This window comes from Battus philenor, unplaced genomic scaffold (assembly GCF_028537555.1).
Source record: "Battus philenor isolate CCGP_79_NKW_IND1 unplaced genomic scaffold, ilBatPhil1.0.hap1 SCAF_12, whole genome shotgun sequence".
In the NCBI taxonomy this organism is placed as follows: Eukaryota; Metazoa; Arthropoda; class Insecta; order Lepidoptera; family Papilionidae; genus Battus; species Battus philenor.
Window position 1 is genome coordinate 8605263 of NW_027181674.1, and position 27063 is coordinate 8632325.

A 27063-nucleotide genomic window follows, 5' to 3' on the forward strand; every position below is an offset into this window, starting at 1 on the left:
TGTAAAGAACAAAATATTCATTGCGATTTTTTCAATAATGTCTTGGTGTTACCCACCCGTTAAATAACAAACTTTTTAATTTTTACGCTGCCAGATAAAAAATGTAAAATAAAGGATTTTTAATATATGAAAATTGAAGATTGAAAAAATACTAAAACCATTATTACTTGTAAATCTATAAAATATCTATAAAGTTGATAAAATTGGGTTTGAATAGATACTTTAAAATTATTCTAAATTACGTACATGTAACAAAATTGAAAGTAAAACACAGACAATAAGATAGACGCTAGATGTGAAATAATTTCTGATTAATGAATGTGATGATGACCGACGTCAATGTTGAATTTAAAATGTTTACTCAATATAACGAAAGAAACATTAGGGAAGAAGAGTTAACATAGTTAAATTTATAGACTTTGAGCTTATTAATTTTGATATTAAATAAATGACACAATATGTTGCAATAAAACAATGTTTTTTTTTAAATTACCATCCCTGGGAAGCAAATAATAAAAAAGAATCAAAAACGCTTTTTCCCTGTATTCGGTATTGCCATTCGCAAATTTTTAATATGTATTGTTGTCAATTTATTGCAGAGTTAGTGGTACCATTATATATTGAGTTAATTAATTACTACCAATTAGGTTATGTCTATTCAATAGAATTGCTTTAGCATGTATAAACGTGTTTATCATATCCACATGTCCACTATTTCCTACCCTGTCCAGTAATACAGTACAGAATAAACTACTTCGCGCATGGTAATAACCGTTATCGAGATATAAGTAAAGAGTGATTCTCTAGTTTTTGAATGATAAAATATGTAATAAAATTTAGTAGTGTATTTTTGTAACAATAATTAATAGTACTATGTAATATGACGTAAACAGCAAAAAAATAAAATCATTTAAATAAACACTTTATTTTTTTACTCACATGTTAATAAAATAAAAACAGAAACACTGAGCAAAACCATTTTCTATTGCAATGAAAAATACTCAATATATGTAAAAGTTGTTTTATTTTTTGCTAAGAGATTCTACTGACAATGCTTTAGTAACTTCTGCTTCCAAAAGCTTTGCTTCCTCAGGCCCAACAATCTGAGAGCGTAGACAGTCTATAGCCAATTTAACAATTTTCTTTAAATCTTGTAAAGGGGCTCCAACACCGCAATCTGTAAATGATTTTAAGAAATTATAAATAATTGTAATTAAAATAACATAAGTCATTATTTTCGCTACGGGGCAGAACACTTTAAATGTGTATGGATCTCCAGAAATTTGTAAGATCTAAATGTTAATCCTTTTACCTAATATTTTCTTTTTTCATATTTCAAAATTCTTTACTTTTGCTTTGTGTATACATTTTCGACTGAGTAATTAATTAATTATTTATGCATTATCAATGATTCTATTATTTATTATTATACCTATTTTTGCACGCTAAATTTATAGTTTTCAAATAAATATAATGGGATGAATAATTAAGGTAAATAAAAAAAAAATACTTTAATAAAAAAGAGAAAGCTGACTCGCATCAAATACGAGAATGTTTTAAAGTGGATGGGATGTAACGTTATTGCAATATAAAGCAATACACTAACCTTTCAGGTCGTCTATGACATCTGATACTTGGATGCGGTCGATAGATTCTGCAGTAAGCTTGTGATCTTCTCTTATAAGGGAATTAACAAGTACAGTCATGGTGTCTTCAGTCTCTGAAGTTATTAATTTACGTTGGTACTTTAGTCCATAAAGTGATATAGATTAATCTATTACATTTATAATCTGGTTAGTTTGTGTTATACCAATAAATATGTTGTCCTATATAAAAACATTGGTTATTTACTTCTTGCAATCTCTTTTATTTACATTTGCATCGAAACAAATTTTACCTGTAGTTCTTTTTTAAAAGCCAACATTTTTGTGCTTTAAAAAAAGAAGCAAAAGCTAAACAGTCAATAATATTGCATTCCTTGACTAAGATATTAATAAAGAGTTGTTATCAAATTTTATTTTTTAAACATGGCAGTACCTAAATCTTTTGTATCCGTGGAGTGAAATAAAGCAGCTAGAGCTGGACCTATTCGTTTGTGTAGCGACTGATTAACATCAGAAACGTCCCTTAACGCTTCTTCTACCGCTTTCATTACTTCAAGTTCTTTAGGTTCCGGGCCTTCCATCGCTGTAACCTGTAGATTAGTAAACGTAGTAAACATCCTTAGGGTAAATGAAAATAAAAAAAATTATGACGACAAAAACAAGATATACATACGTGTTCTTTAATAAGGCGATCAGCAAGCATTGCAAGTGCGTCAAACGCTCGAGTTTGTTTCTTATAAAGACTTGGGTCACCGCCATATTTCAATAGCCACTTACGAACGAGCGAATCGACTACTTCGAATCGAGACTTCGTACTGTACAAACATATAATATTAAAAAGAATCAAATATTTTTATAACACTATAGACTCTGGCAGTACTTATATTTGCTGCCAAACACTTGTATTAAGCCTTTTGGAACAGGGAAAGCTATTATAAGTAATTTTCTAAGTTCCTTACATAGTCATTTCCATATATAATACTTTTCACTCCCTCCCGTGCTAACTCTATCTCTGTATCTAAAATTGTATCTCGTTTCTCTTAGTCTATCAATGCAACCATATATATGAAATACACCTAGCAATTTTCCTAAGAGATATGTGATTAATACAGAGTTAAATATTCAACCATGTGTTTAAGTTGAAGACGGAGTTAGCCGGCGTCCACTGGACGACCCGTGTGTACCAGCGCCGTGCGTAATGTAGGCTTATGTGTAGATCCCTGTTTTAGGATTTATCGCAGCCAAATTAATTACTAAAAATTATCCTAACGTCTGTTTTAATTAATATAGCAGTAAAATTCTTAAACATGTTAAACAAATGAGAAAATTGCCGGCGCACGTGCCTGGTCTGGTACAGTAGTGTCACTACGGCGGGACGGACTGCGGTAAGGAAAGGATTAAGTAACGAATATGAACATATTGAAGTGTCATGTTTATAATATTTAAATAATACCCTGCTAAAACATCGGGCAATTGGTCAGTGAGATCCCTTAAAAGCTCGTCGGCATCGTCCCGTGTAACTCTCATTGCATCCAAACAGTCGTACAACAACGACATTATGTTAACATCGTGAGCGACCTGCGTTTGGGAGTCGATAGGCGTTCTGAAATAAATGTACTTTTGTATTCATATAGTTTAATTTAATAAAGTAAAATAATAAATAATTATATTAACAGGCTACTTATTTCCTGCCAATAATATGTTAATTATACAATTATACCAATATACCTAAGGAAAAAAGTTCAATTGGTAATATAATCGATTGTTTTCGATTACATTTGCAAATAAGGTAGTCGTTAAGGTTTTAAAGAAAGAAGTTTGTCAATGTATCTGTCATTTTCGAATAGGGCTGATTCTATACTAAGGGATGTCGCTCGTGTGGCAAGTTCATAGGGCTGATTCTTACAGAGATCCATATAATCAGAGTGGGTTGCTTGGAGAACACCACGGCTCAAAATTGTCTATTTGTCACTTCACTTTATCTTCGTTCGTGGTGTTAGAGTCAGATTAGAAAGTGAGAGAGGACAGAAATACGTATCCTTTGAGGAATTTCAAAAGCTTCTAGAAAGACTAGTGTAAAGATTTGGTATTAGAAAGGTTGATGGTCAAGCGCTCATTCCTAACTGCCGCTATGTATTTTTACTTCCCGCAGGAGTTTACGTTTTGATTTGGACTAGATAATTGACCCATGTCAAGATACAATTTACAAGGTTCTAATAATAAATTAAATATATTAATTTCTGTTGATCTGTTTTGCTTAAAAAAAGCGTATACAGGATTGTTTTAAAAACATTCACTGTGTACTAATAAAATTTAAAGAACGCATAAAACATGCCTACATTAGGATTCATTATAACTTAAAGCTATATAAGACTTACATTGGAAAGTATTTTTTACGAGTTCGCCGCGTAGGCCGCGGTAACATGGAAAGGTATATTCTTGATTCATCAGCTTCATCGAGGGCTGCTTTTCTCCTTGGCCCAAAATCGTGTGCCAGAGGCTTCAGCCGGAGGTTTTTTATTTCATCTTTTAGAACCTATTACAATAAACAGCAATGCGCATAATTAATTTGTCCACGATAAGATAACTTAGATAAGATATTATTTAAAAACTTTGTCAAAGCAAATTGAATATTATTACAAAAAACGCTATAATTATTATAATGCTAATATTAAGAAGTATAGTAATATAATTTTTATTTTAATAATTAGCAATGTTAATAGCAACATTATCAATAGAATATTCAATTTTTTTACTGCTAGAGTAGCGTTAAAATCTTTCTTTTTGTAATTTAAATTAATAATCTTATTTTTTAAGTAATGTTAATTTTAATTTGTAAATAATAATTTGTATAATCTTCAAATAAAATAATCATTAAATGAGTTAAAATACCGAAATTTGATACAACTGTTGGGAGCGAATTATTCGAAGTCGAACCACGTCGCGTTTATATTGTTCGGGCTCATAGCTGCCAGCCATAATGTTTGGATCTTTTAACGGCTGCAAAAAAGAAAAGAAATTGTTATATCACTGAGAATTAATCTTCACCGCTTTTTAAACAATGTGTTTATAATGTTTATTTTAAAGTAATCTTAATTAATTAATTGAATGTTACTAAAAGTAAAAGGCAAACCTTTTGGGGTAAAACATCGGCTTGCAATGTAGCCGCCAGACGTAGACGATCAGAGTAATGGTTTAACTGCTTCAAATATTTTTTCTCTAATTCGCCAATGCGTTCCTATAAACAATGTTGTTTTATATTATTACTTATTCGGTATAAGGGCTCAATTTGGGGTATAATTTTATCGGATAGTAAAATCCCGGAAGATTTTAACAAAAAATATTTGATTGTAAATAAAAAAACTTGATGTACGTTTAGCCTAAGACATGTCGTAATATTAAACAAACATTATTGTAAATATGAAATGATAAATTTTGTAAAAAGTGTTTTCTCTAAAATTTAAAATGAAACACTTACTTGCCACTGTCTAATCTGTTCTAAAATTTGGGGCATAGTGCCGACGGCAGCTGAGAACTTATGTCGTCTTGCCATTTGTCGAAGTAAATCATCCAGAGTGCGGTCTACACGGCGAGGTTTACCTAGTTTTCGAGTTAGTACATCGCGCATTTTCGCGCGCAATTCCGCAGCTTGTGCTTCCATTGCTTTGAGATCAATATTCATACGAAAAAGATGTGTACGGTTAACTCTGGAAATGACTTAATTTTGAAGCTGTTGTGAAATAATATATAGAATATATAAGTGGGAACTAAATGTTTAGACGTGATGTAGAAGTATAGTCATAAAGTTTGCCACAGTATAAGCCAGACATCAAGAAAGTTAACCCATAGTTCCCGACCGACCCTTTCCCGACCTTGAGCGAAGTCGACTACCTTTGAACAAGCATCCTGTTTGACATGCCACTAGTTTTTAAGAACGTAGTTGCAAAGGACTACGCACTTCGAGTAACGCCTACGGATCATGACATCGCACTTTGACAAACGTTGTCACAACAAACGGCGTGTCATCTCAATTCACAACAAAGTCGGAACTTGTGCTGTGAGGCGATACGTAATTAACAATCCAGAATATTAAAAGGTATAAAAATACTAGAAGGTAAGGGTATTTATTTGGCAATATTAGTACGAATTAACAATTGAAGAGGAATCTCTAAGAGACTTTATCAAATAATCCAACCCCGTAGCGTGGTTATAATGCCAGCCCAAAAAAAGTGAGCATTAAAACGGTTAATGAGGAAGTCAGTGAAAACGAACTCCTGATGCAGCTAGGTGTCCCCATGAAACGATACAAATCAATATTTCTCTGAGCTATTTATATAACCGACAAACGATAGAGGAATGTAAAAAACAACTGGCGTTAACTAATGTCGAGTAGAGAAACTTCACAAATCATGGATTAACATTTATTACACCATGTAATTTTATCTAAATAAGCATTTCAACTTGAACAGCCTTGCAAACTGCAACTTTGCACAACAGTTTTATATTTAGTTTAGGATAGAGAACTTCTTTACTCCTAAATAAGTATTACCGCGCATTGCTTTAGACATATATCAGTTCTTTCAACCAGTACGGCAGTTATAATACTATTATATATTTTTTTATATATTTGCCTTCAAACACCAGTTTAGTTACTACATTATATCTTACGACTATGGGCTGTGGGACAGTATCATTACATCACCTGTAACTACTATAGACTTATCTCAAAGCAAACCTAATTGTTTATGTAGGATAACGATACCTATGATTATGTGAATTGTATGGTTAGTTCTTAAAAAAAATTTGTGCGATCTTACTTATGTCTCTGCTTCTGTTGTTTTATCTCGTCTTGCAGCTCGAGTACTCTTTGTCGTAATTTAGTAAGCATTTTCATAGGAAAGACTACTGTATTTGACAGTCCTTCGGGACCTGTACAGCCGCGAATCGCTGATGCTCGGAGCTGATCATAACGCAATATGACTACTTCGTCTACTTCATTCATGCAACTTTGTTTCTCCATCTACAATTCGATTTCATATTGTAATTTATTTATATACGGAACACTTCTTTCAAACAAATACATTCTTTAAGTAAAGCTGTAGATATGTACAAAATAAAAGCGTAATTAAACTAGTAGCCTATACAAGTCTTCACTTATAACTCTATAAGAGGTTACAACTAGAAAGTAGATGTTGCAAAAGTTCAGGGTTAAACACAACATTGAATAATCAGCGGCCGAAACTGCCTACAGAGACTATTAAAGTTATGACTCGCTATCTTAATATAACCATTTTGCTTATAGTGATATATTAAGTACATATGGAGGTGTTGAAGATTGAGCAGTGGTAGCCTAGCGGTAGAGAACTGAAGACACACACATAATATCACACTGCGATTTCCAACCCGCCTGCCAGGCATGGCCTATGCCTTGCAGTGGGCTTCTATGGGTTGAAACCACGATGGGTGCATTATTTCGGAGAGCCTTGTTAAGTGGATTAAAATTTATTTTAGATAGAAGATCGGGGGAACTATCTCTCCCTTAGTTATTTTAAAAAAATTATTAAATATCAGATATATCTCTTCGACGTTGCATCTGGCAACAAGAGAATTATTTTGCACAATTATGGATAATTTTTGAGTCATTTATGATTTTATAGATAAAAGCATAGATATTTAATAAATCGGATTTGAACGTGTTACTTCTTACCATGAACTCTTTAAGTTCGTTTTTCCTCTTTTCTAACTGGATGGACAATGTACGTTTCACTTTATTATGAGCGTCGATGTCTTTCCGCAAGAGCTCCACGAGGCGATCTTGTTCTAACATCTCTTGTTCATGATGATGTCTAAACAATGTAAAAAAATATTAAGAAGTGTAAGTCTTTTAGAATTAATATAAATAAAAAATATTTTTTATTTTAAAAACGAATATACATAAAACCGAAAATATTTCTATATGTTATAAACGCGTTTATTGGTTATGATTCCCTAGATCTTCATAATTGTTCACAGGTTTTTGTTGATGAAAGCAACTGTGGAAATAAATACAGAAATGGGTATATTTTTTTTAAAACTTTCATGATCATCATGTCAGCCGATAGACGCTCATTGGGAAGCGAGAGCCTCCCTCAAAGATCGCACCAACAACCTTTGTTGCGATGCTCGCATCTAGCGACTGTGACAATGTCTTCAAATCCCAGGTCTGTGTCAAAAACTTAATTTAAAAAAATTACCTTGTATTGCGGAGTTCATATGTTTTGTCATAAATTTCTCTTTCGCATCCCTCTGGACAGACGTTAGGATCTAAACGTATTGGGCCAATATCACGACTGTCCAAGCTTGCTTCATCTTCTTCCTCGCTTGATGATGAAGACGATTCCGATTCCGATGATTCTGCGAGTTATTAAATTATTTGGTTTTTCCTTTACTAATACATATATTGGTCTTCGTGTAATTTTTTCGATTGTTCATGGGTGAGGCAAATAAAAAAAAAGCCTTTGTGTTATATATTGAAGGATTTCTATGTTAATCTAAACTTTAAAATTTATTAAAAAGTTCATTTACCGTCTTCGTCTCTATCTCGGGGAGGTCGGTACTTTTTCTTGAAAATTCGACGTAAGAAATCAGCGAATTTATTGTCGTGTACCAGTTGCTTGAACTGGCTTTGTAGTTCTTGACATGCGGCGGAGAGATTTTCTTTCTCCGCATGATGCTCTTCAATGCGGTGCTCACAATCTTCGATTTGATCTTGAATGCCGCGAATCTGTTTCATAAATATCAAGTCAACGTTTACTTTCCTATTCATAATACAGCTACATCATTAAACTATGTTTTTTACTTTCTCGCCTTGTTAATGACAAAATGATCAATAAAGCCTTCATAGTTTACTTCTTCTTGCTAACTTAATTTTTTAAAATAAAATAACAAGTTTGAACACCGAAACGCACCTGCATCAGTTTTGCGTAAACCCGCTCGGCCAGACGGTCTTCATGTGCTTCGAAGCGATTTAATACATTCATTTCTCTATGCAACTGGTATAAATGAAGCTCCAGTAGTTGATTTTTTTCCTGTTATTATTTATATAAATAAAAATAAAGGGTTAATAATTGCTGATATATGTTATTACATTGTGCCTTTAAATAAGTATAACGACTTCTCGAGTCGTTGCCAAATGTAATAGTATCAAAAATATTTTTATTAGTAAAAATATTTTGGACATAACAATTTTTTTAATTTTTCAATGTACCTGTACACGAATGCGCTCTCTTTGCAGTTCTCTTAGACGAGAATCGAACTGTTGTACAGAAACTGTTGCATCCGCTAGTAACATGTCCTGTTCGTATAGATGTCTGTATTTAAAAACGGAAATAAATAAATTATTTAACTTAATTTCTACCACGCGTCTACTTTATTTATTTTAGTTTAAACAGTTTGAAAAGAATAAAAATGTGTGTTAGAAGAATATTAAAAATTTTGGAGCAGTGTCTTTGGTAAATAAAAACAGAAGTAAAATTCGTAGCACGAATATTTCTTGGTCTCAAAGGAAAAGTTATTGGAGAAATTTTAGACTACAATGGTGTTATTTATTTAATAATAAGAAAAAAAATCTCAAACCTTTTTATGCGTCTTTCTCGAATTTCTATTTCTATGGCTGATGATTCTTGGTCCTGTCTTGCTTTCAAAAGTTCCCATGAGGCAGCTAAAGGTTTTTTTTCTGGAAATTTTTGATAATTTAAGGTTATCATTTTGGCATCGTGAAGTAACATTTATTTAACTATGCCAAGCAATGTTTTTTTTAAATGTTGTTTAGGTATGTAACTTCTAGCAATTTGCATTAATCAATACACTATTAATTGATTCTTACTATGTACCACGGTTGCACAAAACCTTAACACAAGTTTAATTAAAATCCGGTGTCAAGTAAAGATAAATATCTATATTTAGCCCAACTAAATATATCCTGTATTTTGTAACAGTGATATGGACTTTTAGAATAAGCTTGTGGATTGTGAATTAGTGCATGTAACTTAGCTTGTTTTTGAATTTGTATTTGAAAAAAATTTGAATTGTCAAATTGAATTTGAATTGTCTTTATGTAATTGTTGTATTTATGAATTACTCCCCTTTTCTAATAATTTACATACTTGCAAGAGGTACAAATTTTGTAACACGCGGTTGGCGTACACGCGGGACTGATAACAATAATGACTTCCGTCGCTCCTGTTGTATTTTTTTACTCATTGTTAAATGATGTTTTGGCCTTGGCTCCGGTTTAACCTATAATAAAATTCTGTTTACTGATATTTAACCTCAATAGAATATTTACGATTTGATATTTCGCTTTGATAAAGCTATTTTTTTTTATAAGCGGTTGCGGAGAGACAAAAGCTATCGCAGAAATTAATTAAAGGTGTAATGTTTAAAATACATTATTCAGAGTATCAGTTAAAATCAAGGGGATTGTAAAACTTTTCAAATTACTAATAAGCTGATAACGACCACAAACCTCTAAATTTTTCTCTGGAAACTCAAGATCTTCATCAATTGTTGGTATTGCAGGCGGCTGTTTGACCATGTTGTGTGGTATTTCTACTCGAATCTCCGCTAGGCGTTCACCAATGTCCTTCATGCGGTCTACTAGACGTAGTTTGTGCTCCCGTAATTCAAGAATTTTTTCGTTAAACTCGCGTTTGTTATCGTAGATCTACGAAATTTATGATAATTGCATTAAACATAAAAGCTCATACATAAAATGATGAATGGGATTGATTTGAACGATCACTGCTGAATCCGATTTATAACTTGGCTGATATATTTTGAGCAGCAAGCAGTATTGTGTTTGGATTTGTTGTCAATCTGTACCTTAAGTTACAAGGTGTACATTCGCAGTGCTACGTCAGAGCTTATATTACAAAAGTCAGATTGACATCAAACTGTAATAGGCACAACTAGGCTTCGTTAATGTTGAAAAATTATAAGATTTCTGCTAGATATTTGCTAAAAGAATTAATAACTTCTTCTTTAAAACGTCGTTTCTTTACGTAGCTAATATTTTCGAACAGACTGAGATAAGCATCAAAATATCTAGTGTGTACTGTTTACAATTTCTTAAGTACTTCAACCAGACTCTATTTTAACTGGAATATAACACTTGTTTAGGAAATAAACCGCGTTGATGTTCCACATGAAAAGCTCGTCAGCAATAATAAGATGTAAGAGGTTCCGATAGTCATGTGGCGTATCGAATGGCACGTCGTTTGTTGTGACGACGCTTGTGAAAGTGCAGAGTCCGTTGCGACGGCGTTTTTAAAGGTTAGTAGTTTGTTAAACCCGAATGTTCAAAAGAGATGACTTCGCTCAAGGAGCGCCGTCTGTCGTAATTGTATGTGTATATAATCTCTGCTAGCACAGCTATAGTACATAGACTTCCAAACCTCTTTCCTAGCTAAGCAGACTCTTAGCTGTGTGTTATGGCCCGGTGGAGCAACGTAGTCAGGTTGGGTTTTCAAAAGCCTGTTGCCGATTGTAGCCTCAGCTTCTTTAAGAGCATCTGCTGCGCCCGGCGGCAAGGCGTTTGGGTCCGGTTTGCGAGATGAATGCTCATGCCACTACGAAAGGTTTTATTTATAGCTCACTTAGAGGACCATCATAATGGAAATTAGTATGAAAAATTTAAAATTATATGTTATTTTGACTCATAAAAGTTGTTTTTTTGGCGGACTGGATTTTTTTGCTACAAAATTGGCATTATATTACATGAAAATTATGTGTTACCTCAATAAATTGAAGATGGTGACGATTTAATCGTTGGTAGTAGTTTCGCATTGCCTTTTTTAGTGGATGCGGTGGACCAGGTGGTAGTCCCAGTAAAAAGGAAGCAACTCTTGGTGGTCCCCAAGACGCTTTCTTTGCCACCGTCCGACGCGTAATGGACTCCGCGCGTCTATACAGGCAACAAAATATAGATCAAAAGACATTTTTAAAATTTGTTGTCAAGTAAAAATTCAAAATATTTGTGTGTAAAACAAACTTTCATGCGAAATTCATCTCAAAACTCTCAATAAGGAACGAGTTTTTATCATGCATAATTTTTGGGCCAGAGGGTAGTGCTATTTTTTTTAGGTTTTATATGTTTAATAAATTTATATTTTATATATTTGTCCTGGTTGCAACTGATCGTGCTGTTATTAACATGCTGATTATTTTAAATTGGATTTTTTATACGAGTTATTTAAAACAACAGTGTTACAATGTGCAGAAAACAATGCCGGAATATAAAGAAAAGAAAGCTAGAATTGGTTTTAATACGTAGTCTTTCATGTCTGCTTAGTTTTTTAAATCTTTTTTCGAGAATTTTGTGAATAAGAATCCATTTACAAAAAAGTCATTAATTGATGCAGTTTTAATATATTCATAAATTTTGACATAATGTGAAGTTTAAAAGTAGTCTTAAATTAATAAATACGTAATTATATAATTATACTATTAATCCCATTTGTTTAGTTTCGACGGGTCCTTTTTGCCATATTTCAAAAACTTTCTTTGTTCAAATATCCACCAGAATGGAATGAAGACCATTTGACTACATAATTTAAAATAACTGCGAGTCTGTTCTGTCTAAAAAGTTCAAATTCTTGCTAACGCTGTATTTTAATTTATATATATTTTTAAAATGTGAAATAGAAAACACCGAAGAGGTCCTTCTTTACTTAAAATTATTTCTGGCAAAGGAATTAAATAATGAAATTAAGAAAATGATTTGCAAAATACAGTGAAAAAGGCAACACACATCACGATATATTGCTGTGATTAACAATTATTTATACATTTCTGTGCGATGTGCTTAAAACAGCAAAACGAAAAATTAAGAAACACATTTCAAAAGAAAAAATCAACACACACACGTGTCTCTATACTCTTGACTGCTCAAATGTATTCTTGGTTTTACACACTGTGCCGCCTTTTACTTACTTCAGTTCTATCTCTGCTAATGCCAATAAATTCATATTCCTAAGATAGCATGTAAATTTTTAGAAAAAATTATTAATAAAATTTAGGATAGAATTAATGTACTGTATTAAAATGTTTACCTTCCCCTTAAAGCAGCTTCAGCCATCTTTTGATGCACTTCTTCAAACTGATCATAAAAAGAATACGAGAGATTTTTCTGTCGCAAGGGTCTTATCATGATGTTAGGGTCCCTGTAAATAAATTTACTTTATCTGTTATTTCGCGGGAAAAACTTTTAATCATTTTTAAATCTGTATGTCTGTAGTAATTTTGCTGTGTTATGTAACGTTTAACGTATTAGATATTGCTCTAAATCGGGCGTGAAACTCGACACTCAGTAAAAAAAAACCTACCTACCTACCTTATTGCCTTTAGGGTGAACGGAAAGACATCAAGCTGTATTATGTTTCTTGAGTACATTTTATGGTAGGCCAGATCGGAAGCTTCTAACTGGTGGGCAAGTTTTCTCCGTGTCAAAGCCTTAGCTTCATCGAGCTCTTTTTCTTGATCTATCAATGGTCGTGAATCAAGTATTACGTCGATTTGTTGAGAGAACGGTAGAGCGCGGTTTCTAAAAGCAAAGCAAATATCCTATAAAAATTTATTAGTGTTATTACTGTATATTTGTCAACATAAATGGTTTTAATAAAAATAAATAACTTTTAATTTTTAAGATAAAATTAATGGCATCATTTTGTTTAGTGCTAAAATAGCTCATTCGTTTGAGATTCAGTACGTATGTTATTATTGCATACGATACGACTGCTTTTAAATCATATGTGTATGAACTTCTAATCATCTTAGGGAAAGTATAATCAAGTCGTTTCTAACTTGATAATGAACAAGGAACCTTTTCGATTTTTTTGACAAATAACGAAGGCAAATAAAAATTTTGTAGTATTTATTTATTTCATTGTATGGTTTATCTTGCTAAATGAGGGCAGCGCAAGACCAGTTATTTTGCCGATCTTTGGAGGAGATCGAGCCTTTGCAGTCGGCGTCTGTCGGCTGAGAAGACGATGATAATAATGATGGCATGTCTAAAATACTTACGCTTTTATAAGCTTATTGTAATCAATCGTGAGTTCAGCAAGCTGGTCTCGGACCTGTTTCTTGTGTGCATTGGCTATCGCCATCATTTTATCATACTCTTCTTTCTGCTTAAGCTGCTCGTGAGACATTAGTTCTCCGTCTATTGTGCTGGGTTCTCTGACCTTTTCCACTGCCTGGTACGAATCAAATTAAGTGGTAATTTTTAAATTAAAATTTCATTTATATACAAGACAGACTTATTCCCCGATATAAGGAGTGGGCTAAGCATTTCTTGACATTTAAATCTCACACCCCGAGCCATCACAGCGTACAAGTTATTGGCAATAATGCTATTGGAATTTGCTGGTTAAAATCGTAACACATGGCCTCTCCTGGTGGACAAAGAAACGATTCCGGAAAGCTGATTTCTAGACGAGGCGACATCCTATGGCCACTCGGCTCTATTCCCAGCAGACTTCCTTTTATATGGTTATTTAAATAGTCGTATCTGCATCCATAAACCAAATACGCCTCGTCAACTGAAGAGAACAATCAGCGAAGAGGTGTCGGCTATCTTGCAGCTTTTTTATGAACGACGCTTTTGAAAATTTCCGCACTCGCTTAGAATAGCGCAAAAATCGAAATGGTGCTCATTCAGATGACAATTAGAAAAATACAAAAAAAATCCTTTTCCTTACCGATAAATAGACAATTCTTATAATAAACTATCTAATGGTTTTATTTTAATTTTTGAAATGTTAACAAATGCACGGTTCATCTGTTATAATAAATATTGCTTTTGTTATACAATGATTCCTAAAAGATTCACGTAATGTATAAACATCAATATTTGTTTTTTATTTTTTGCTCTATATTCTACTCAATTTTTATCGAAATATTTCGTTTCATAAATTCCCATTAAATAAAAATCATAAGTATGTAGTGTATATTGAGACACTTATAAATATTATTTTAAATCACCCATGAGATAATAAAGTTTATTTTAATAAGACATGTATGGAATTGTATTTTTATTTTTTTAAATAGCACTTACCGGAAGCTCGACAGGTTTAAGAGGTTCTAGTTCTGGTAGCAATGGCTCGGGAAAATTAATCGCATAAGTGAAAATGTTTCCATCTTTTCCACAGGTATAGAGGTGACTAAAATTTATAAAAATGTATTGTCATAATACTCTGGATAGTAAAGACAAGTTATATCAAGTTGAACTCATGATATTTTTGTTAAATTAATTTTAATTTAAATTGAACGCCTTTCAGGCTTATGTTAAGCAATGTACATTTATTAGCTGAAATGATGAATGTCGTTGAACGATAAACTTTTTATATTTCTTCATGCATTCCTATCTAGAGTTATATTCTTAATCCTATCAAAACAGGCATATAATCTTGGTAGAAGACATTTAAATAAGAATGACAGAAATAAGAGAACAACAGACCATTATAATCAAAAAGTAACACCTTTTTATTATTACCCTGAAGATGTTTCACTTAATTTTACTTTGAAGGTTCAACCGGTCAATTAATCGACTGTAAACATCATTTTTTAAGAATCCTTTAAGATGATATCTCAGCAGCAAATTGTCTTTTGTTATTACTATAGTATATATATATATAGTAATCATAACATAAATATAAGCTTACCTTCCATCCGAGCTAATTTCGATACACGTGATAGCACCCATATAATAATCGTGCATAGGTAAATAATAGTAGTCAATAAAGTCTATACGCGGCGTTGGTTGGGTCTGAAATTTTTCACAACAAATTTAAATATATTTATCGGATTAATGTTTCAAACAAGGATTTGTAATTTACCTCTTCTTTAGCAAGTCGTCTGCCCATAAGTTTGCGGAAAAGTTTTTGTTGCGCCGTTCTCCAACTTATAAAGTGATGTTCGATTGAATCCTCTTCCTCCGTAGGCATTCTTACTACACGGATGTATCCCGTGTTTGTGCCTACAATAAGGTAGCGGCCGTCGCATCTGTAATATTTTTTAATTTATAAAGTAGATGAAATGCAAAGCGTCCCCCACCTGAGAGTTAGTACGTACACTCTGCTCGCAATAATGTGGATCAGCTGGGATGTAATCTATCTCTCACCATATATAGCCACGATAACCATTCTTGCGCTGTCCGCATCCAGAGACTACGCAGAAATAAACACTGACATAGTATTCTCCTAAAATGCTGTTTAGTTTGATACTTTAGGGTTAATCCCTACAATTTGTAATAAAACTTGGAAAAAACGATTCAATAACGAAATGTTTACAGGACATTAACAAATAAAATTATATGATTACAGATTGTTTTGTAAATATTAATGATACTTGTGCTAAATGTTAATGACACTACTGCTATTTTTATTAATTAAAGCAAAAAATGTGATATTTATTAAAGAATTTAACGTACATAAATTGTAACGTCGTAATATCCTCACACCACGCTCCGGGAAAGGGGCCGTATTTGAGAATCTTGTTCTGTCCGGCTTGTAGTAAAAGTAAGGCTCCTGTATTGTTTTGTACAACCCATATACCCTCGTCACAATATGCAGCCCATGTTATTGTTGTACCCGGTGTAGTTTCATCTTCAACTATGTTTTTTTTAAATAAAAAACAATGGCATCATATAAATAAAACGATAAAATTAAAATAATTGTAATCGTAAGAAATTGTTACACCATCCTAACCCATTTTTTTAATTTCTTTGGAAATAACGCGGTTTACTAATAAAAACTTTTTTACACGACTTTTCTTCTAACACAAATCCGTATGTGTTTTTTTTTAAATTCTAATTTGCTTTCTAAAACTTACCTAAAATGTAAGAAAAGGAAATTGAAGGAATACAAAGTTCTTTAGGCCCAACAGTTGTGCTAGACACCTGTATAACTGACGTATCTACTATGACAGCAATTTGGTCCAATTTATAATAAATGTAAACGATTTCTATTAGTGATTATTATCTAGTAGTGATGAAATAAAAATCTTCTTGCACGGTTTTTTTCGGAAAAAAAGTTTTTTCATCTTAAACGATCTTTAAAGTTCTGGAACACATCCCCAAATATATCGTATGTCACGCTTTTCTCATGAACGGGTTTTCTTTTTGGTCGTTAGTCTTCATTGCCTGACTAGATACTTCCACTTTCACAGGTCCCTATGATTTGCTTTTCTAAGTGTTTCCGTTATCGTGAGACCCGTCACTACCCCGCACAGAATCCACCCATCGGGTAGGTAATGGACCTTTTGGTATCTACCCCTTTATTTTTCCTGCGACAACAAGCTTATCGAGCCTCTCTGCCCGAGCTATAGACCGAAGTAGCCCAGATTCCGTTTGTAGCAAATGGTGGAGAGCCTGTTCTTTATAGAAAGTTGATCGAAGGCAAAACTTTGTACCGTGTACAAAGTGTAAACCTTTGTACACTCAAACAAAGGTTGTAAGATCTTTTTGTCAGTGTACTAGGAGTTTATAGTTTTATTTCTAGGAATAACTACAACAATATTTGTTATATCGCATATTTCAAAGCTTACTTAATTGTATTTCGCCAATCCATTCCTCTTCCTCTTCGTCCTTTTCTTTTTCCAATTCCTCTTTTGCTTTTAGCGCTTCTTCGTCTAGACTAGCAAGATCTTCTTCTTTTGGAAGAGGCCGATGACGTATACTAACAGTATCAAATAGTTATGAGTAATTTTTAGTAATTATTTTTAAAAATTATATGTGTATTATGCATTATGTCTACGTGGAAAAGATATTTTAAGATGTGATACAAGACGTTCAATAAATGGCTTACTTACTAATATTTTTTCACATTTGTTTCTATACGAGATACAAAGTCTAATTTGAAAGTGGTAATTTCTGAATACTTTTTGACCAGAGTATCAGGTAGAACAGCTTCCATTAAAAATCCACCTTGCCCACACATGAGTAATACTCTTTCCTGAAATTTTTATTAATTAGTTTCGAAGCATTACAATTATTTAACAAAGGAAAACATTTGACGTACCTCATCTGGTTTCCATGCCATATAGCTGATGTTGTTGGAAGTTTCAATAAAGCCAAGTCTATGAAGAGTAAAAGGTGTTCCAGGCTCTAAATGATACATAAATATTGTACTGTCCTGGCCGCAAGTGACCAGCAACGTATGTTGGTTGTTGATAGTTATTTGTGTCAGTGACTTTGAATGCGGCTTGAGCAGCTGTAAAGTTGATCATTGTTATAATGAAAATATTGAATAAGGTACAATCAATGCGATACATAGTGAAACCGGTTACAATTTTTTTTTATTTAAGATGATACCTGGAGACCGTCCTAAAGAGAAAAAATAGTAAAGTTAATAATATGCCGGTATATAGTCGTATATTTATATAGTATATTTATATATGAGAATCAGATCTATGTATTTAAAAATATTATTAAATTTAAGAAAAATAGTGTTGTAAATAGCACTTAAAATAAAGAAAAGCTTGTTGTACCTTTCTCTAGGGTTCATACGGTAGTAATACATTCACATGTAATGTCTCTAAAATATCTTGTAATAAATTTAAGAAATTCAAGATTTTTTTTAATGATAGTAGAACTTAAAAATGAGTTGTTAAGGATATTGTAAAAGTGATCACAAAAAGCCGGTCAGAGTTTATTGTGGGTTCTTATCACGGCGTCTTTATCAAATTTGGGTCTTCGGACATTTTTCTCAAGACATATGTGGTCTATTAAAATAATGTTATATGGATAATAATTTGCAGTAGTGAATAAGAACTCAATAGAATTAAAAAAATATTAGAAATCTATGTGAGTTCTTTCTTTAAATTGACGAAAAATTATAATCAGCAAACTTACTGATATTAAGTCCAGAGCATCCGCGTTTTCCGAGTCTATACTGTGTATAGTTAAAGCGGAATGTATCCGCACATCAATCAGGGAAGACCTTGATAATAAAACTTCTGGGTGAATTAAAAGAGTTCTCATTATTCCATCCGCAAAACCCATAATTATTATTCGTGCTGTTGGATCAACCTTGCATAAACATACAAATACAAAATAAAAAATAAAACCAAGTTCCATAAGACTGATTATCTATTATTTATTAAGAATTATAACGATAATTTGATGTGAATTGTGTATTAGTTTCAGAAAAAATTGAAACTAATACACAATTCACTGAAGAAAATTTACAAAGTTTTTTTACATAAATGTTAAATACAACACTTGTTACTATTCTTGATCTTTATTGCAAAAAGCTTACTTTGATTGAAAAAGGCACAAAAATGTTTATTCACACTGTTATGTTTCTTTTAATAATATTTAACAATGATCTTTCTGTGTATCATTATTGCAAACAAATTATTAATACATTTCTCATATAAAACTATAAATTTGTAAATTTTGCTTTGTGCAAATTTTTGTTTTAATATGATTATAGTTTAAGAAAATCCACTCACATCTTGCGGTGGGTACAGTAAACATGTTGCGGCAGTTGGAAATTGGTATTTGGCCAAGAGTACTTGATTTTCCATACTATACACGAGCAGTACACCATCTTCACCTGCTGTCAAGAGGAGGGGATGTTGACGTAATGCTGCCATTCCAACTACGGCGCCTGAGTGACTCGTGGTCACCTTATTGTGGTTGCATTCCAATTTATCTATCTCTGTATCTACCGTCCAAATTCCACCATTACCATCCTAAAATGAACAATTAGTTCTTAAATCAAAATTTACAAATCATGTCAGCCATTAGACGCTCACTTTAAGGTACACGCTTTGCCACCATGTCGTTCTTGCAATGCCCGCATCTAGCGACTTCTCGAGGTCATGACTGTTGTCGATCCACCTACGCCGCGTCTACCGTCTCGTGGTAGCCATCATGAAACTTTGGAGTTCTTTTGGAGACTGAGAACTCTGACGAGCAATTTTAATTCATTAAAATTTACTTAATATTTTCACAGATACATATTTATTTGAGACTATCAGAAAGAAATGCTGATGAAATATAACAATAGTAGTAGAGGGTCTCTGTAGGAGGCAATTAAGGTATCCATTTTTTTAGACACCTAGAGCTATTGTAATTAATGAACTAACAGGATAAACCTTTCTGTGTCTTCCATCTATGTAACACTGCTTATTATATGGTTTTAAGGGCGAAGAAGCATATTATTTTCTCCGATTAAACCCAATAAATATGATTACAATTGAATACCCATTTAATCAATATTTCCATCTGCTCAGTGTCAATCGTTTGCAAATAGTTCAATAGATGTGTTTATTTACAATAAAATAGTCTTTACACGTAAGTTTTTAACTACAGTCAGAAAAGCTAAAAGCTAGCTCGAAGCTAAGGCTCCCAGTTAGATTAGGATTTTATCAAAGATTTAGGTGAAATATTCGTATAAACCATGATATATATAATCGGTTGTATTTTCTATTAGAAAATTTAATGGACGTACCTGTGCGTACCAATACATATCCTGTTGATGTATGAGGCACATAATTTGGCAACCTGGTACCTGAAACGTGCATCGAAAAATTAGTGTTACTTGAAACATCACCATTACGTTTCTTGTATAAGTAGAAATGGTGGATAATGTAAGAATAAAACAAAATTTTCTCAAGCATTAATGAATTGTTGGGAAAGCATTTTTTATTTAATCAAAAACAAAAATATTCTCTTATTATTAGAGCAGATGAATATATATTGAGAATTATTTTAATGGCGAGCATACGCAAGTTTCGGCGACAGGATTTAACTCAACGTAAGGATCATCTTCTGGGGGATCAGCTTGTTCAACCGTATCCCAGTACCAGGCTCGCACGCAGCCATCACGAGAAATGGTTGTCACCTCATCGCAGGCAGGACTAAGCATGAACTGAATCTAAAAACAAATTGTCAAGTTACAAGTATTTAAAAAAAAAACTTGGTTAATTTATTTACGTACAATTGGCGCTTTGTGACAAGTCTTTCGACCACGTTGCGTTACTTCAACTTTTACTAGTCCGGCTTCCCAAACTAGAATATTGCCCCATTCGCATCCAGACAGCACCTTAAAATCAATATTGCATATGATTATTTTATATGATATACATTTAATGTTAACATAACGCGATAAACATATTTAAGAAATTTTTCGATTACTTTGCTTTCAAAAACCTATACAGAAAAATTTACTAATATACCTTTTCATCTGGCATAGGATACACTCCTAAGACATCACAAATCTCTGTTTTTCCGAATCTACCAAGTTCTCCCTTGAGTTTTAAGCCCGTAAAAGTTTCCGCCATTTTCCAAAACTTTATGTGTGCTGCACCTAGTATGTAAAACATGTGTAGTAAATATAGTTTAACAGTGTAGCTCTGTAACATTTTGGTTAATGGTCAAACTCTGAGAAATTGCAGAGTAACATTTTTTACTTATTTCACAGAAAACTGATGAATTAAAGTGATTTGCATGATATTAGCATTTCAAAAAAGAATATTTTAAATACATTTCTTAAAACAACTTTGTACTGACAACTCACCCGCGGTTGTTAGTTGTCCAGGGCAATATTTCGAAAACATGGCGGTATTAACATCAAAAGAGAATGCGCTTGTTCTTAAGAGGATCTTATGTTTCTTCCAGTTCCATATAGTTAAATTGTAATCGGGTTCTTTACCAACAGAAGCCAGAAGCTCTCCGTCTGGACTGGAATTACGGAGGATGTGGTTTATTTGGGTACATTTTAATCGAATTATTTAAAATGATTAAACGAACTTTATCCTTTTATTTGTCGTGCCAAAAGTATAACTAAGAGCTGTGCGAAATAGAGAAGTAAAATTGCGAACCGAAGCTATTGTTATCCCATTTGGGATCGGAAGTTACAATGTTCTATTGTATAAACTCATATTTTATGCAGAAACAGGCAAGATTTCCCTAATGTCAAAGTTAAAGCACACTAAAAAGTAAGCATAGTGAATAAAACTTTTATCAGTAATTAAAGTAACGAAGCTGCGGTAGGTAGGTAATTGAACAAAAAAACACTATAACGCATTACACATAACCATGCATAGCAGTGCTTATCTTATTTATCTTATACTAATCACTGATTAATAATATACATCTACAAATCAATTTTATTATTATAAAATATTCTTTGGTAATATATTGTAATTAATTTTGATATTATATTAAATATTCAGTATAAATAACATTAAGGGATAGGCTATGTCTTACTAGGATTTAATTATTATAACTTTAAAAAAATATTCAAAAATAAATTAGTAATAATTATGAGGTAAATTAAAAACATCAGAATATTAAATACTTAAATAAGTTAGTGTAATAGCATCATGCAGGCCTAGCAATTTTTCTTCGATACTGTTCCCCAAGCAAACTTTTCAGCATGTTTAGGGTTTAAAAAGATCTTTTTAGCGAGAATGGTAGCTCGAAAAATTTCTTGTCAGATGTGTTTGTGGTTAAAGCACATCGCTCATGCAACCGACGGCTGTAAGGGCTGAAATGTTTTTTTTATTTCTCACGCCTTCTCAACTCTACCGTTATATGGCAGCAGCTTTTTATAATAGAGGTTTTATAATTTTTCGTTTTGATTTTTGTTGTCATTATTTTTTATTCTATTTCTTTTTTTCTCAAATCTGAACGGTTCTTGGCTCTATACAATTCTTCTACATTATTATATTAGTTTATTCTAGTCAACTCTAATTTGATATTATAAAGTATTTTTGTTAATTTGTCTTTATTTTTACATAGCTCTTTGTCTGCTCTGCACAATTGTCGAAAACCAGTAGATGAAATTACCTAAAGTCGAGTATGGAATAAGCATTAGCGGTTCCTTCACGTAAAACTGCATCTATTTCCATTTGCGGCCAGGTATAAAGTATGATTAGAGGATCCCGGTCACCTTCTCTGCCTTCTGCTATTGCTATGCGGTAATTAGGATCTGCTCTGTAAGACTGAATGGCATTCATACACATAATTGAAATAAAAGAAAATTTATTAAAGATATTAAATTATGTACAATTTAAGCTGTATTAACATTATAAATAAATTTACCGTAATGTTTCCAACTGAACCCCCTGTGGTGCTTCTACGAAACCAAGTCTGTTTAGTATTGACGTCTAGAAAATTTATGATACTACCTGCTGCCCAACATACAACTGATTCATCACATGCGCATAAATTAAAGTATTTAAGACAGTTATAACCAAAGGAATACCTGATAATAGTTAAGGGAAATAAAAAGTCAAAAGTATCATTGTATTATTAGATTCTACTTAGTTATAAAATGGATAGGACAATCAGCGAGACCTTTTAGGACATTATAGAAATTTTTACTAGTACACTACTTTTCAAATAGTAAAAGTACAGATACGCACTGTTAAGTATGAATAGAATATACATTGCAAAAACCGAACAGTTCTTTTTAAAGACCTGTCGGTAATAGAATATTTTTTGCGATTATAAAACACATTGAATATATAGTTATATGATAAATGTCATTTTAAATCAACTTTCCTTATATACTCCTAAGGTATATATATATATATATGTATATATATACATATATATATATATATATATATATATATATATATATATATATATATTTTAAAAAGGATACTCAAATTCCAAGAAATCTAAAGGTATTGTTGAATCTAAACTGTTCACGGCTCCGGAAAAGAAATCATCTTGATCATAAACCGTTAATACCGACTCTTCTTCTTCTTGCTCTTCCTCTGTTTCCTCTTCTATATGAGGAACTTCTTCTTCTATTCCTTCTATTTTTACAGAAACAAACAACCAGCGCTCTTAATATATTTTTTAGATTATGAAAGCAATTCAGTTTAATAGAGAATTTTATATAATTACTTTTAATAACAATAATCAAAATATGTTAGGCTAAAGGAATATTTTAATAACTAAGCTTTCTCAAAAAGTAAAAAAAGAAATACACGAGAAGTTACATGAAAACATATTTTTTTTTTGGAAGAAGTATGAAAATTCTGTACAACGCATGCACATTGCAATTACAATCAAAGTAAATGTTGTTTAGTGCTAATCTGACCAGAAACTAGTACATGATTACGAATCGTTGTAGTTCTTTTTGTGGGAATAAATAGGCTAAGGCATATAGTTTACCGATTTGCAGGGCAGCATCGCAATCTTAGCTGTAATGTCTATTTTTAAGAGAACCTTTATTTTCAGTAGTGTGTGTGTGCTAGATCTCGAGCATATTTTACGTAATACAATTATTTGAAAACTCATACCTTCTCCAGCGTTTGGTTCTTCATCGGCCATTTTTTCGTACCCGAATATTATAATAACATTTTACACCAAAACGATTATTCACTATGTCGTTACCTAGCAACATAATTTCATCGAGTGAAACTTTTGTGGACATTAATAAATTTAGACATAAAATAAATAAAATATGACGGTGTGAAAATTATAATCATAATCATTTTCACTAGTTAAATTTTATTTCGATTAGTCTGTTTATTTACACATCCCTACCTTTATATTTTAACTGTTGTTTACTTTTATTTCTTCTAAAAATATAATTATAATTTTTTAGGTATTACGAGAACAGAGTTGTAAATATTGTCGAAGTATAGTAGAAATTTTCTGATATATGAACCTTATAGATTTGACAAGTTCAAAATATGAAACGGCAACTGCTGAACCACTAAGCCAACTGTACTGTTATTGTTAGAATCATGTATTCTTAGCAACACTAAAAGTGTAAGTTTGGCAAAATTAATACATAATGCTATAAAAGACCATCAAACCTGACAACCGCATGCTGCCTTTGTGCCAAGGACAAGAATATGGCGCAGCACAGCTTGAGTTTAGCTATGCGGAAGACTAACCGCCGCAGTGATAATGACCGTTTACTCAGCACCGTATAGAAGCAAAAAAAAAAGCGTCGGGGAAGCTAGGCAAGGGCGCCGATTTAGAAACAAACAGAAACATAGTTTAATACAAAAAGAGCTTCCACGATTAGTTCATTTTTACGAAATTACTAAATAGTCAAATGCTCGTCATCAAGATGTTATAAAAATATTTATCATTATTGTTATTGCGCACATTAATAAAGTAATTAAACAGGTGCTAGGCTTTTCTAAAATCAAAAATACTTAAATAACATTGTTTTTCTTAATTGCAGGCGTAATTGGCTTTTAATTACGATTCGTAAATTAAATAACAATATTTCGATATGTTTGTGTAACGATGATTCGTACGTTGGACGCTTCGTATTGTTAGCCACTATGGATACAGTATTTTATTTTAAATCATTCTTGCGCGTTAGAATTCAAATTCGAACGATGATTTAAATTCTTACGTTAGCAGAAAAACTGTCGTCGTCGTCACTGCATTTGGGCTGATTTTGAGGAGCAAAAATGTGTGAAGATGGTATTTCACAACTACCCGCTAAATGCGTATATTTGCATTGATAAATTATTGTTTATCGTTTGATCAAGTATCAAGAATATTTTTATTATATTAGTCTATTTTCAGGGATGACATACAAAGACTTTTAAATTTACCGCCACTTGTAACTCAGATTTCCATTAAAGAGCTGACAGACGTTCGAGCTTAAAGTTCTCTATGTTCAAGTTCGTAAATATAATCGACGTCAGTTGCACACAGGCAAGCTATCGCATATTGTTTTGTCATCTTCACCGATTGCTTGTTGTTTAGGAAATACAATTCATTGCTGCTATTGCCATGTAACTTTTTATCTGTTTAATGTTTTTAATGTTTAACGTTAATAGTGTTACAAGTTATTTTTACTTCGTTTTCTACATAATTTGCATTTTTCCTTTTAATATTTATTTAAAACCAAACGATGTTTTAACAACTTTATTAATTTGGAAATTAGTGACTTAAAATTATAAACGTTTTATGTATACGATTTCAGAAAAATGTTAAGGCGGGTCCTTTTATTATATTCAAACAGGCCATTTAATAGCCAGTACTTTTTAATAATTATAAGAACAAGACAAATTATACTCATAAAAGCACAATGAAATCTATAAGTAAATAGAAATGATACAAATCAACACCAAAGATCAAGGGATTGAATTACTGAAATAAATATTAAGGAAGAAATGAGGATCTGAGTTCCTCATTTCAAATTCTTAACGCGTCACAGGTGCAGCCGCTTTAGATCCTTAAACAATGCAACGGTTCGCGGCTCGCTACTTAAGTATACTTGAGAAACTTACTGAACGTAAAAGTAAATTGGCCCATGAGTAATATTTCATACCCGTTGTAAGAATTTCGCGTCGATTTTAAAAAACTCATATTATAGATGTCAGATATGTGCAAAAAGTTGCTGTCCTACAAACACGCGTATCTCGTCGCTTGTCAGCGCGTTCATACTAATAAAGAAATAAACTAACGTTATTTGTTGGCTTAAGTAAAGAGGATATGTAAAATATTTTTGAACCTTATGAAATGAATATAGTTGAGTAGTGTACCTTGAATTTGTTATAATTGTATTACTGTTATAATCTGTACCACAATTAAAAATTTTCAATACCTGTGCATTTAATAAGTGATAATTGTTACTGTTTGACATCTGTTATCACCAAGATTATGTTTTTAAAGTGATCGTTTTCGTTTTGGACTTTGCTTTTAATGAATTGTGTGCTATGTCGATGCATCGAAAGTCAGTTTTAAACCTTTATAAAACGGTTAGTGTCTATGTGGTTTAATTATTTTAATGATTGGAATATCAATTTGTTATAGGACTATTGTTTAAATTTCAGCTCTTGTATTTAGGTCGTGAATGGCCACAAGGTTACGACTTATTTAGAAAAAGACTACATAAGGTTTTTACAAAAAATAGTAATGAAACTGATCCCAAAAAAATTGAAACAATGATAAAGCATGGAGAGTTTGTTGTAAAAGAAATCGAAGCATTATATAAATTAAAGAAGTATAGAGCAATGAAGCGAAGATATTATGATGATAATTAAAATATTATTAATCCATAATTATAACAACAAAAGTATAGTTACTGGTTATTTGAATTTAAATGTCAACCAAATAGGTTTTATCCATAATTTGTTGTTACAAATGTGATTTTATTACATTTATGTTCTAATTATCAAGATATAAAAGAAACGTTCTTCAGCATTAATTATAGTATTTTAATTAAAAATTAGAAGTGTCTGTTGATTATGAAATCATTTCATGTTATTTGATAGCCTATTTTTAATTTTTTTTGATACTTTTATGTAAAAAAATTATATAGAGAGCAATCAATTTTATAATTTTTTGACAATGTTTTAAACATAATTGGTAAGGGAAGGTTTTTATATATTGCCTTAATGTATTCAAGTTCCACCAATTTTTGTTATTCAAGTAAATGTGTTATTTTCCATTAACACTTAACATTCTATATGATTA

At 32.1% G+C, this 27063-nt stretch overlaps 1 protein-coding gene across 1 annotated transcript; it reads right to left on the reverse strand.

The window, feature by feature from the left end:
• Positions 1-1022: 1022 nt before the first annotated feature.
• On the reverse strand, positions 1023-23943 carry LOC137932867 (cilia- and flagella-associated protein 44). The gene is made up of 41 exons (XM_068776552.1): positions 23913-23943; positions 23267-23423; positions 22699-22861; positions 22444-22598; positions 21170-21333; positions 20829-20959; positions 20591-20695; positions 20378-20527; positions 20102-20161; positions 19098-19340; positions 18496-18672; positions 17663-17854; positions 17454-17596; positions 17190-17320; positions 16075-16255; positions 15482-15647; positions 15308-15411; positions 14701-14806; positions 13668-13840; positions 12976-13185; positions 12695-12805; positions 11379-11547; positions 11039-11212; positions 10111-10308; positions 9749-9881; positions 9219-9318; positions 8851-8953; positions 8552-8671; positions 8169-8367; positions 7838-7997; positions 7312-7450; positions 6422-6624; positions 5083-5311; positions 4738-4842; positions 4497-4604; positions 3983-4140; positions 3058-3207; positions 2278-2419; positions 2038-2194; positions 1607-1720; positions 1023-1177 (listed from the first exon to the last, which is right to left on the reverse strand). The coding sequence occupies exons 1-41, from the start codon at positions 23941-23943 to the stop codon at positions 1023-1025; spliced, it is 6069 nt and encodes a 2022-aa protein (XP_068632653.1).
• Between the last annotated feature and the right edge of the window lie 3120 nt (positions 23944-27063).